Below are 14894 nucleotides of genomic sequence, written 5' to 3' on the forward strand. Positions count from 1 at the left end.
CGATCACTGTTCATTATCTTCGCCTATTAACAATTCTCAAGCTTTACAGGAACAAATTTTTAAGTTCCTGAATGAAATATTGAAATAATTTTAAAAATATGATATTCTTAGTTTCTGTTGACTTTATATTTTGTGCGTTAGTACAACGTTTGTAATAACATATTTCTACATTACTTCCACCATTACACCTTTACCAATATCAGCCTTCATATTAATATGAGGTATGATATAGGAATTGGTTTGTAATCATCTTTCTTTGTTTCAACTTTTCAAGTATCTATAAACGGCAATATTGACAATTAATGCGAAATGGGCTTTCACATATTTTTGATACACATGTATGTTATCGTACATTGTATATATAAAGAGTCTATATCTTGTAGAGCCACGCGGGAAGACACACTAAGTGTGTTGTGATCCTATAATTGATTCAAAAATGAATAATTCAGTTGATCTATGAATTCTTTTGAAATACTTTATGAAATCTCTTAGAGATGTAAATTATGCCTTCATACATGATTTTATCAGTCCATCTTCATTTAGATAATATTTTTCATGAAAAATGTTTTATTTTCCTACAATTTCCATGAATTATATAATTTAAAAAATGGAAGATATAAGAAGTGTCGACAATAGATGTACATGTACATCATGGTGGGTCAAAAGGTCATAGGAGGAAAACTTACATCCGGCCGGTTCTTTATCAATATGAAACAGCGTAAGATGGCGACTGATCAACAAATTCTATGATATTTGAGTAAGCATGTAAATTGATAAAATTATATCAGTCGTAAAAAATACATATCAAAATCACCACCAAGAGTTACAGATAATAATGTTTCATTTATCTTTTTTTAATTTGTGCTTGTGAAGTAGATTGTTACAAACATTTCTCAAATTAGGTACTTTAAAAATTTTTTTTTTTAAAGTTTGGTCCTCTCTATCCATGAAGTAAACAAATCATGTCAATATATGATAATAAAGAGAACTCTTTAAAATGCTATTTATATCGTAGATATGTCCAAGCGGTGTCCATGATTACATCGTTTTCCCCAGGCTATGACCTTTGACACGCATTTATACTTAGGTTATTCAATATGGCAACACTGAATGTTCAAAACATATATGTTTAACTGCAAGTACACATGTGTGGTGTTAGGTCACTTCCGTGCAGTATAATTCTCCTCTTGTTTCAAATGAACATTTCTTTCAGATTCAGGAAGTTGACATCTTTAATAGCATTTTGTTATCGACATTTTGTAGATATGTTTGGTAGAATGCGTCTGGTGTACCGTGGACTATTGCAGTGTCTGTGTATTTGTAAGTATTTTTCACAACACAATTTTCTTTCTATATGATCCCTTGACCGTTAGTGTATTTCATCTATATACTAATTAGAAAACTACACGAACAATCAAAATCCTAATGTATCCGTTTAAGTTGCCTCTATAGTATTTTCACCATAGAGTACAGCCCTTTTTATCCGATTTTCTGAAATACCCCACTATTGATATAAGTAAATGAAATTTTGTCATTTTAAATAGAAAATACAGTATACTCTATTTATGTTATACATAAAGAAAACATATCTATAGTATTTTCATCATAGGGTGCGGCCCTTTTTCCCGATTTCCTGAAATACCCCATTACTAAATATAAGTCGGAAAGAAGTTCTATTTTATACAGAAAATACAGCATTCTTTATTTATGCCAGTGTTGTATTGAATTAAAAGAAGCAATTGAAGTAGCAAATTATTCTTTAATAACAAACTTTCAAAAATCATACTATAGTACACGTACTATTCAAGGTTGATCATTCTTACCACAAAAAGTACACAAATGTGTTACATTATGGCGTGTAAAACATTGCAATATCATACAAATTTTGATTTAAATGTGAAAACTTGTATGGGCGGCGGAAAGGGCAAAAATACCATATAAGAGAAAATAAACACTTAATATAATTTCAATTACCATAACAATTTAATAAATGACATTACAAAAATCTGTGACGTAAAAATATTCATTGGGCGCCATCCGACGACTGCTTACGCGTCCGTTCGTAAGGTTTATATGTCTGTTCACCATGTATTTCTGTATTTTGATTTCCATATATATATATATATATATATATATATATATATATATATATATACATGTATGTATATATATATATATACGTATATATGACGAGAAACCGTTTATCTTGATCTCATTGTCGTTTATTTGCAAAATAACACGATTTGTTGTACATATAAAATCATTTGCTGTTTATTAAGTGGTTTGTTTTGGTGTTTTTAAAAATGTATTGTTCGTTTTAAAAATATAACAGTTTCGTTTTGCTATTATGTCTGTTTTGAAATAGCAAATTTCATCATTCTTCTTTCCAATGAAACCATTTTTACGGAAATATCTTGATTTTATACAAAGTTATTTCAGTTTAAAAAGTACCACACGCGCCTCATATTTCACTGATGAAACAGGCAGAAATCACGATAGTCCCCAGGGGAAGTAAATCACCAGTTACGTCAGTTATCTTGCTCCGATCGCTGTGTGCATGGGGTATACTATTGATGAATGAAACGGGCACCTGCTGTGCAAATTTGACATTTTTTGAGGAAGATTTAGTTGTCTTCAAGGTATCACACCGGTAATTGTCCAATCAAAATGAACTTAGTCAATTGTAGTTCCATATATTTAAAGAAATATTTTTTTTCCTTGCGCGATTTTTCTCATTTCCTCTTCTTCTTTTCTCTTAATTTTTGTACCCCTGATTAGGAAATTTTGTGTAATTTGTAGAAATAATCAAGTGTATACAAAGGAACTATTTGCTGTTGGTAGCTGAGGCTACTTCCTGAGGTGCACTCCGGCTGTTTACACACATGTGAAAAACACGTGGATTTGAGGGTAGTCTTGTTTGCGGGTAATTTTTTTTCGAAAATGCCGCGTAGGGTGTTGTTTTTCTGGTGTCGGCAGACGAGATAGGTAACATAGAACGTGTCTGACTGCGTTATTCGGCATCAATTTTGTAAACTGATTTTTAATGATTTTTTCCCCTCTATAGTAATATATAGTGAAAATAATTACCGGTGTGATACCTTGAAGGAAGTCGTGAATTTCAGAATTTCCCGTTTTTCTCAGTCCTTTCCCTTTTCATCGGCTCAAAATCAGCACTGGATATCAAAACAAGAGGTTTGAAAAACAAAACGGTGTTTTAATAGGTCATTCAAGAAACATGACGCAATACACAATGCGAAATTTCAATTACATCTAAATACGTATCAACAACGTATTTTTTGTCTTATACAGCTAGAAAATCGTAAATATTTGTATAAACACCCATCTACATAGCATACACCGGCGGTTTTAACACTTAACACATCCAAAAGACGTATCAAAATTTCACATCGATTTTACAATACCGCATATTGCACAATAACTCCACCCCCCTCCTCCTGCCTTGCGCAACTGTTAGATGGACTTTCCTTGACATTCATAAGCATCATACATAACTCTATGACTTCTTGATTCAATGCCCTTATTGTAAATTAACCCAATTAAGAGATTTCGTATTTCTGCGTAGAGTTTAGAAATTTTATTTTATTTTTAATTTTATGTCATAAAGAGAAATTCAGATAATTCATGGTAAATGCCCGTCAAGGTCACTCATATGAACATCAAAATGTCTCCTTAACACAGAAGATATCAAATTATTCGTTTTAAGGGCCCAACACGCGAGGTAATATTTTTGGTACGATTTACGACAGTCCCCTCTGTAGCAGGATATCAAGGCTCTGACGGCGTAGGCCATAATTCTATTGCCGACTTCTAAAGCGTTGACCAAAAATTTGTGTCCTGTCCTGCATATCAAGTTTGTCACTAGATATTCTTACCGTTTTGAGCATTTTGAACACTTGCAATTCAACGTCACTATACCTAGCGCCCTTGATATTTGACCTACATCTTCTTTAGAACCAAAAGTTAGGAAATGTTTTAGCTTAAATTTTTTGTAATGAACAGTTACATGGATGATTCTGTATGATTAGTGTACACGTTTAAAAACGTCATATTATCCAGTCAGACTTTAGTCTTATTTATTTGTTTTAATCAGTATTTAGTCTTCTTAATGTGTTACCCCTGCTTTGAAGAAAGGCTAAATACGCACAACCCCTGCCAGATTAGGGGGCCATTATCTGAAACACTAATCACCCGTGAGTATCAACTTGGTTTAATCTGTTAAGCGTAATTAATGGGCTCTTCTAGGATACCAAATTGACCAGATGCAGATTCCATTATAGTACCGAAAATTGAATATTTTCACAAAACCAAAGATCTCACTCATATGAAATTTGAAATAATTAGCAATTTAAAAAAATCTATAAATAAATTTAGGATTAATAAGTGATTGAAATAGCAAATTTCATCATTCTTCTTTCCAATGAAACCATTTTTACGGAAATATCTTGATTTTATACAAAGTTATTTCAGTTTAAAAAGTACCACACGCGCCTCATATTTCACTGATGAAACAGGCAGAAATCACGATAGTCCCCAGGGGAAGTAAATCACCAGTTACGTCAGTTATCTTGCTCCGATCGCTGTGTGCATGGGGTATACTATTGATGAATGAAACGGGCACCTGCTGTGCAAATTTGACATTTTTTGAGGAAGATTTAGTTGTCTTCAAGGTATCACACCGGTAATTGTCCAATCAAAATGAACTTAGTCAATTGTAGTTCCATATATTTAAAGAAATATTTTTTTTCCTTGCGCGATTTTTCTCATTTCCTCTTCTTCTTTTCTCTTAATTTTTGTACCCCTGATTAGGAAATTTTGTGTAATTTGTAGAAATAATCAAGTGTATACAAAGGAACTATTTGCTGTTGGTAGCTGAGGCTACTTCCTGAGGTGCACTCCGGCTGTTTACACACATGTGAAAAACACGTGGATTTGAGGGTAGTCTTGTTTGCGGGTAATTTTTTTTCGAAAATGCCGCGTAGGGTGTTGTTTTTCTGGTGTCGGCAGACGAGATAGGTAACATAGAACGTGTCTGACTGCGTTATTCGGCATCAATTTTGTAAACTGATTTTTAATGATTTTTTCCCCTCTATAGTAATATATAGTGAAAATAATTACCGGTGTGATACCTTGAAGGAAGTCGTGAATTTCAGAATTTCCCGTTTTTCTCAGTCCTTTCCCTTTTCATCGGCTCAAAATCAGCACTGGATATCAAAACAAGAGGTTTGAAAAACAAAACGGTGTTTTAATAGGTCATTCAAGAAACATGACGCAATACACAATGCGAAATTTCAATTACATCTAAATACGTATCAACAACGTATTTTTTGTCTTATACAGCTAGAAAATCGTAAATATTTGTATAAACACCCATCTACATAGCATACACCGGCGGTTTTAACACTTAACACATCCAAAAGACGTATCAAAATTTCACATCGATTTTACAATACCGCATATTGCACAATAACTCCACCCCCCTCCTCCTGCCTTGCGCAACTGTTAGATGGACTTTCCTTGACATTCATAAGCATCATACATAACTCTATGACTTCTTGATTCAATGCCCTTATTGTAAATTAACCCAATTAAGAGATTTCGTATTTCTGCGTAGAGTTTAGAAATTTTATTTTATTTTTAATTTTATGTCATAAAGAGAAATTCAGATAATTCATGGTAAATGCCCGTCAAGGTCACTCATATGAACATCAAAATGTCTCCTTAACACAGAAGATATCAAATTATTCGTTTTAAGGGCCCAACACGCGAGGTAATATTTTTGGTACGATTTACGACAGTCCCCTCTGTAGCAGGATATCAAGGCTCTGACGGCGTAGGCCATAATTCTATTGCCGACTTCTAAAGCGTTGACCAAAAATTTGTGTCCTGTCCTGCATATCAAGTTTGTCACTAGATATTCTTACCGTTTTGAGCATTTTGAACACTTGCAATTCAACGTCACTATACCTAGCGCCCTTGATATTTGACCTACATCTTCTTTAGAACCAAAAGTTAGGAAATGTTTTAGCTTAAATTTTTTGTAATGAACAGTTACATGGATGATTCTGTATGATTAGTGTACACGTTTAAAAACGTCATATTATCCAGTCAGACTTTAGTCTTATTTATTTGTTTTAATCAGTATTTAGTCTTCTTAATGTGTTACCCCTGCTTTGAAGAAAGGCTAAATACGCACAACCCCTGCCAGATTAGGGGGCCATTATCTGAAACACTAATCACCCGTGAGTATCAACTTGGTTTAATCTGTTAAGCGTAATTAATGGGCTCTTCTAGGATACCAAATTGACCAGATGCAGATTCCATTATAGTACCGAAAATTGAATATTTTCACAAAACCAAAGATCTCACTCATATGAAATTTGAAATAATTAGCAATTTAAAAAAATCTATAAATAAATTTAGGATTAATAAGTGATTGAAATAGCAAATTTCATCATTCTTCTTTCCAATGAAACCATTTTTACGGAAATATCTTGATTTTATACAAAGTTATTTCAGTTTAAAAAGTACCACACGCGCCTCATATTTCACTGATGAAACAGGCAGAAATCACGATAGTCCCCAGGGGAAGTAAATCACCAGTTACGTCAGTTATCTTGCTCCGATCGCTGTGTGCATGGGGTATACTATTGATGAATGAAACGGGCACCTGCTGTGCAAATTTGACATTTTTTGAGGAAGATTTAGTTGTCTTCAAGGTATCACACCGGTAATTGTCCAATCAAAATGAACTTAGTCAATTGTAGTTCCATATATTTAAAGAAATATTTTTTTTCCTTGCGCGATTTTTCTCATTTCCTCTTCTTCTTTTCTCTTAATTTTTGTACCCCTGATTAGGAAATTTTGTGTAATTTGTAGAAATAATCAAGTGTATACAAAGGAACTATTTGCTGTTGGTAGCTGAGGCTACTTCCTGAGGTGCACTCCGGCTGTTTACACACATGTGAAAAACACGTGGATTTGAGGGTAGTCTTGTTTGCGGGTAATTTTTTTTCGAAAATGCCGCGTAGGGTGTTGTTTTTCTGGTGTCGGCAGACGAGATAGGTAACATAGAACGTGTCTGACTGCGTTATTCGGCATCAATTTTGTAAACTGATTTTTAATGATTTTTTCCCCTCTATAGTAATATATAGTGAAAATAATTACCGGTGTGATACCTTGAAGGAAGTCGTGAATTTCAGAATTTCCCGTTTTTCTCAGTCCTTTCCCTTTTCATCGGCTCAAAATCAGCACTGGATATCAAAACAAGAGGTTTGAAAAACAAAACGGTGTTTTAATAGGTCATTCAAGAAACATGACGCAATACACAATGCGAAATTTCAATTACATCTAAATACGTATCAACAACGTATTTTTTGTCTTATACAGCTAGAAAATCGTAAATATTTGTATAAACACCCATCTACATAGCATACACCGGCGGTTTTAACACTTAACACATCCAAAAGACGTATCAAAATTTCACATCGATTTTACAATACCGCATATTGCACAATAACTCCACCCCCCTCCTCCTGCCTTGCGCAACTGTTAGATGGACTTTCCTTGACATTCATAAGCATCATACATAACTCTATGACTTCTTGATTCAATGCCCTTATTGTAAATTAACCCAATTAAGAGATTTCGTATTTCTGCGTAGAGTTTAGAAATTTTATTTTATTTTTAATTTTATGTCATAAAGAGAAATTCAGATAATTCATGGTAAATGCCCGTCAAGGTCACTCATATGAACATCAAAATGTCTCCTTAACACAGAAGATATCAAATTATTCGTTTTAAGGGCCCAACACGCGAGGTAATATTTTTGGTACGATTTACGACAGTCCCCTCTGTAGCAGGATATCAAGGCTCTGACGGCGTAGGCCATAATTCTATTGCCGACTTCTAAAGCGTTGACCAAAAATTTGTGTCCTGTCCTGCATATCAAGTTTGTCACTAGATATTCTTACCGTTTTGAGCATTTTGAACACTTGCAATTCAACGTCACTATACCTAGCGCCCTTGATATTTGACCTACATCTTCTTTAGAACCAAAAGTTAGGAAATGTTTTAGCTTAAATTTTTTGTAATGAACAGTTACATGGATGATTCTGTATGATTAGTGTACACGTTTAAAAACGTCATATTATCCAGTCAGACTTTAGTCTTATTTATTTGTTTTAATCAGTATTTAGTCTTCTTAATGTGTTACCCCTGCTTTGAAGAAAGGCTAAATACGCACAACCCCTGCCAGATTAGGGGGCCATTATCTGAAACACTAATCACCCGTGAGTATCAACTTGGTTTAATCTGTTAAGCGTAATTAATGGGCTCTTCTAGGATACCAAATTGACCAGATGCAGATTCCATTATAGTACCGAAAATTGAATATTTTCACAAAACCAAAGATCTCACTCATATGAAATTTGAAATAATTAGCAATTTAAAAAAATCTATAAATAAATTTAGGATTAATAAGTGATTGAAATAGCAAATTTCATCATTCTTCTTTCCAATGAAACCATTTTTACGGAAATATCTTGATTTTATACAAAGTTATTTCAGTTTAAAAAGTACCACACGCGCCTCATATTTCACTGATGAAACAGGCAGAAATCACGATAGTCCCCAGGGGAAGTAAATCACCAGTTACGTCAGTTATCTTGCTCCGATCGCTGTGTGCATGGGGTATACTATTGATGAATGAAACGGGCACCTGCTGTGCAAATTTGACATTTTTTGAGGAAGATTTAGTTGTCTTCAAGGTATCACACCGGTAATTGTCCAATCAAAATGAACTTAGTCAATTGTAGTTCCATATATTTAAAGAAATATTTTTTTTCCTTGCGCGATTTTTCTCATTTCCTCTTCTTCTTTTCTCTTAATTTTTGTACCCCTGATTAGGAAATTTTGTGTAATTTGTAGAAATAATCAAGTGTATACAAAGGAACTATTTGCTGTTGGTAGCTGAGGCTACTTCCTGAGGTGCACTCCGGCTGTTTACACACATGTGAAAAACACGTGGATTTGAGGGTAGTCTTGTTTGCGGGTAATTTTTTTTCGAAAATGCCGCGTAGGGTGTTGTTTTTCTGGTGTCGGCAGACGAGATAGGTAACATAGAACGTGTCTGACTGCGTTATTCGGCATCAATTTTGTAAACTGATTTTTAATGATTTTTTCCCCTCTATAGTAATATATAGTGAAAATAATTACCGGTGTGATACCTTGAAGGAAGTCGTGAATTTCAGAATTTCCCGTTTTTCTCAGTCCTTTCCCTTTTCATCGGCTCAAAATCAGCACTGGATATCAAAACAAGAGGTTTGAAAAACAAAACGGTGTTTTAATAGGTCATTCAAGAAACATGACGCAATACACAATGCGAAATTTCAATTACATCTAAATACGTATCAACAACGTATTTTTTGTCTTATACAGCTAGAAAATCGTAAATATTTGTATAAACACCCATCTACATAGCATACACCGGCGGTTTTAACACTTAACACATCCAAAAGACGTATCAAAATTTCACATCGATTTTACAATACCGCATATTGCACAATAACTCCACCCCCCTCCTCCTGCCTTGCGCAACTGTTAGATGGACTTTCCTTGACATTCATAAGCATCATACATAACTCTATGACTTCTTGATTCAATGCCCTTATTGTAAATTAACCCAATTAAGAGATTTCGTATTTCTGCGTAGAGTTTAGAAATTTTATTTTATTTTTAATTTTATGTCATAAAGAGAAATTCAGATAATTCATGGTAAATGCCCGTCAAGGTCACTCATATGAACATCAAAATGTCTCCTTAACACAGAAGATATCAAATTATTCGTTTTAAGGGCCCAACACGCGAGGTAATATTTTTGGTACGATTTACGACAGTCCCCTCTGTAGCAGGATATCAAGGCTCTGACGGCGTAGGCCATAATTCTATTGCCGACTTCTAAAGCGTTGACCAAAAATTTGTGTCCTGTCCTGCATATCAAGTTTGTCACTAGATATTCTTACCGTTTTGAGCATTTTGAACACTTGCAATTCAACGTCACTATACCTAGCGCCCTTGATATTTGACCTACATCTTCTTTAGAACCAAAAGTTAGGAAATGTTTTAGCTTAAATTTTTTGTAATGAACAGTTACATGGATGATTCTGTATGATTAGTGTACACGTTTAAAAACGTCATATTATCCAGTCAGACTTTAGTCTTATTTATTTGTTTTAATCAGTATTTAGTCTTCTTAATGTGTTACCCCTGCTTTGAAGAAAGGCTAAATACGCACAACCCCTGCCAGATTAGGGGGCCATTATCTGAAACACTAATCACCCGTGAGTATCAACTTGGTTTAATCTGTTAAGCGTAATTAATGGGCTCTTCTAGGATACCAAATTGACCAGATGCAGATTCCATTATAGTACCGAAAATTGAATATTTTCACAAAACCAAAGATCTCACTCATATGAAATTTGAAATAATTAGCAATTTAAAAAAATCTATAAATAAATTTAGGATTAATAAGTGATTGAAATAGCAAATTTCATCATTCTTCTTTCCAATGAAACCATTTTTACGGAAATATCTTGATTTTATACAAAGTTATTTCAGTTTAAAAAGTACCACACGCGCCTCATATTTCACTGATGAAACAGGCAGAAATCACGATAGTCCCCAGGGGAAGTAAATCACCAGTTACGTCAGTTATCTTGCTCCGATCGCTGTGTGCATGGGGTATACTATTGATGAATGAAACGGGCACCTGCTGTGCAAATTTGACATTTTTTGAGGAAGATTTAGTTGTCTTCAAGGTATCACACCGGTAATTGTCCAATCAAAATGAACTTAGTCAATTGTAGTTCCATATATTTAAAGAAATATTTTTTTTCCTTGCGCGATTTTTCTCATTTCCTCTTCTTCTTTTCTCTTAATTTTTGTACCCCTGATTAGGAAATTTTGTGTAATTTGTAGAAATAATCAAGTGTATACAAAGGAACTATTTGCTGTTGGTAGCTGAGGCTACTTCCTGAGGTGCACTCCGGCTGTTTACACACATGTGAAAAACACGTGGATTTGAGGGTAGTCTTGTTTGCGGGTAATTTTTTTTCGAAAATGCCGCGTAGGGTGTTGTTTTTCTGGTGTCGGCAGACGAGATAGGTAACATAGAACGTGTCTGACTGCGTTATTCGGCATCAATTTTGTAAACTGATTTTTAATGATTTTTTCCCCTCTATAGTAATATATAGTGAAAATAATTACCGGTGTGATACCTTGAAGGAAGTCGTGAATTTCAGAATTTCCCGTTTTTCTCAGTCCTTTCCCTTTTCATCGGCTCAAAATCAGCACTGGATATCAAAACAAGAGGTTTGAAAAACAAAACGGTGTTTTAATAGGTCATTCAAGAAACATGACGCAATACACAATGCGAAATTTCAATTACATCTAAATACGTATCAACAACGTATTTTTTGTCTTATACAGCTAGAAAATCGTAAATATTTGTATAAACACCCATCTACATAGCATACACCGGCGGTTTTAACACTTAACACATCCAAAAGACGTATCAAAATTTCACATCGATTTTACAATACCGCATATTGCACAATAACTCCACCCCCCTCCTCCTGCCTTGCGCAACTGTTAGATGGACTTTCCTTGACATTCATAAGCATCATACATAACTCTATGACTTCTTGATTCAATGCCCTTATTGTAAATTAACCCAATTAAGAGATTTCGTATTTCTGCGTAGAGTTTAGAAATTTTATTTTATTTTTAATTTTATGTCATAAAGAGAAATTCAGATAATTCATGGTAAATGCCCGTCAAGGTCACTCATATGAACATCAAAATGTCTCCTTAACACAGAAGATATCAAATTATTCGTTTTAAGGGCCCAACACGCGAGGTAATATTTTTGGTACGATTTACGACAGTCCCCTCTGTAGCAGGATATCAAGGCTCTGACGGCGTAGGCCATAATTCTATTGCCGACTTCTAAAGCGTTGACCAAAAATTTGTGTCCTGTCCTGCATATCAAGTTTGTCACTAGATATTCTTACCGTTTTGAGCATTTTGAACACTTGCAATTCAACGTCACTATACCTAGCGCCCTTGATATTTGACCTACATCTTCTTTAGAACCAAAAGTTAGGAAATGTTTTAGCTTAAATTTTTTGTAATGAACAGTTACATGGATGATTCTGTATGATTAGTGTACACGTTTAAAAACGTCATATTATCCAGTCAGACTTTAGTCTTATTTATTTGTTTTAATCAGTATTTAGTCTTCTTAATGTGTTACCCCTGCTTTGAAGAAAGGCTAAATACGCACAACCCCTGCCAGATTAGGGGGCCATTATCTGAAACACTAATCACCCGTGAGTATCAACTTGGTTTAATCTGTTAAGCGTAATTAATGGGCTCTTCTAGGATACCAAATTGACCAGATGCAGATTCCATTATAGTACCGAAAATTGAATATTTTCACAAAACCAAAGATCTCACTCATATGAAATTTGAAATAATTAGCAATTTAAAAAAATCTATAAATAAATTTAGGATTAATAAGTGATTGAAATAGCAAATTTCATCATTCTTCTTTCCAATGAAACCATTTTTACGGAAATATCTTGATTTTATACAAAGTTATTTCAGTTTAAAAAGTACCACACGCGCCTCATATTTCACTGATGAAACAGGCAGAAATCACGATAGTCCCCAGGGGAAGTAAATCACCAGTTACGTCAGTTATCTTGCTCCGATCGCTGTGTGCATGGGGTATACTATTGATGAATGAAACGGGCACCTGCTGTGCAAATTTGACATTTTTTGAGGAAGATTTAGTTGTCTTCAAGGTATCACACCGGTAATTGTCCAATCAAAATGAACTTAGTCAATTGTAGTTCCATATATTTAAAGAAATATTTTTTTTCCTTGCGCGATTTTTCTCATTTCCTCTTCTTCTTTTCTCTTAATTTTTGTACCCCTGATTAGGAAATTTTGTGTAATTTGTAGAAATAATCAAGTGTATACAAAGGAACTATTTGCTGTTGGTAGCTGAGGCTACTTCCTGAGGTGCACTCCGGCTGTTTACACACATGTGAAAAACACGTGGATTTGAGGGTAGTCTTGTTTGCGGGTAATTTTTTTTCGAAAATGCCGCGTAGGGTGTTGTTTTTCTGGTGTCGGCAGACGAGATAGGTAACATAGAACGTGTCTGACTGCGTTATTCGGCATCAATTTTGTAAACTGATTTTTAATGATTTTTTCCCCTCTATAGTAATATATAGTGAAAATAATTACCGGTGTGATACCTTGAAGGAAGTCGTGAATTTCAGAATTTCCCGTTTTTCTCAGTCCTTTCCCTTTTCATCGGCTCAAAATCAGCACTGGATATCAAAACAAGAGGTTTGAAAAACAAAACGGTGTTTTAATAGGTCATTCAAGAAACATGACGCAATACACAATGCGAAATTTCAATTACATCTAAATACGTATCAACAACGTATTTTTTGTCTTATACAGCTAGAAAATCGTAAATATTTGTATAAACACCCATCTACATAGCATACACCGGCGGTTTTAACACTTAACACATCCAAAAGACGTATCAAAATTTCACATCGATTTTACAATACCGCATATTGCACAATAACTCCACCCCCCTCCTCCTGCCTTGCGCAACTGTTAGATGGACTTTCCTTGACATTCATAAGCATCATACATAACTCTATGACTTCTTGATTCAATGCCCTTATTGTAAATTAACCCAATTAAGAGATTTCGTATTTCTGCGTAGAGTTTAGAAATTTTATTTTATTTTTAATTTTATGTCATAAAGAGAAATTCAGATAATTCATGGTAAATGCCCGTCAAGGTCACTCATATGAACATCAAAATGTCTCCTTAACACAGAAGATATCAAATTATTCGTTTTAAGGGCCCAACACGCGAGGTAATATTTTTGGTACGATTTACGACAGTCCCCTCTGTAGCAGGATATCAAGGCTCTGACGGCGTAGGCCATAATTCTATTGCCGACTTCTAAAGCGTTGACCAAAAATTTGTGTCCTGTCCTGCATATCAAGTTTGTCACTAGATATTCTTACCGTTTTGAGCATTTTGAACACTTGCAATTCAACGTCACTATACCTAGCGCCCTTGATATTTGACCTACATCTTCTTTAGAACCAAAAGTTAGGAAATGTTTTAGCTTAAATTTTTTGTAATGAACAGTTACATGGATGATTCTGTATGATTAGTGTACACGTTTAAAAACGTCATATTATCCAGTCAGACTTTAGTCTTATTTATTTGTTTTAATCAGTATTTAGTCTTCTTAATGTGTTACCCCTGCTTTGAAGAAAGGCTAAATACGCACAACCCCTGCCAGATTAGGGGGCCATTATCTGAAACACTAATCACCCGTGAGTATCAACTTGGTTTAATCTGTTAAGCGTAATTAATGGGCTCTTCTAGGATACCAAATTGACCAGATGCAGATTCCATTATAGTACCGAAAATTGAATATTTTCACAAAACCAAAGATCTCACTCATATGAAATTTGAAATAATTAGCAATTTAAAAAAATCTATAAATAAATTTAGGATTAATAAGTGATTGAAATAGCAAATTTCATCATTCTTCTTTCCAATGAAACCATTTTTACGGAAATATCTTGATTTTATACAAAGTTATTTCAGTTTAAAAAGTACCACACGCGCCTCATATTTCACTGATGAAACAGGCAGAAATCACGATAGTCCCCAGGGGAAGTAAATCACCAGTTACGTCAGTTATCTTGCTCCGATCGCTGTGTGCATGGGGTATACTATTGATGAATGAAACGGGCACCTGCTGTGCA

The 14894-nt window shown here is 34.4% G+C and overlaps 1 protein-coding gene across 1 annotated transcript in view; it reads left to right on the plus strand.

Moving 5' to 3' along the window:
• Window positions 1–1249: 1249 nt before the first annotated feature.
• LOC125665344 (uncharacterized) overlaps window positions 1250–14894 on the plus strand; it is a 62859-nt gene continuing 49214 nt past the window's right edge. The window contains exon 1 of the mRNA XM_048897992.2: window positions 1250–1320. Within this exon, the coding sequence (XP_048753949.2) occupies window positions 1266–1320 (55 nt within the window). The 5' untranslated portion in view covers window positions 1250–1265. The remainder of the gene's footprint in view (window positions 1321–14894) is intronic.

The sequence above is a fragment of the Ostrea edulis genome, chromosome 1, assembly GCF_947568905.1.
Source record: "Ostrea edulis chromosome 1, xbOstEdul1.1, whole genome shotgun sequence".
Taxonomy (NCBI): Eukaryota; Metazoa; Mollusca; class Bivalvia; order Ostreida; family Ostreidae; genus Ostrea; species Ostrea edulis.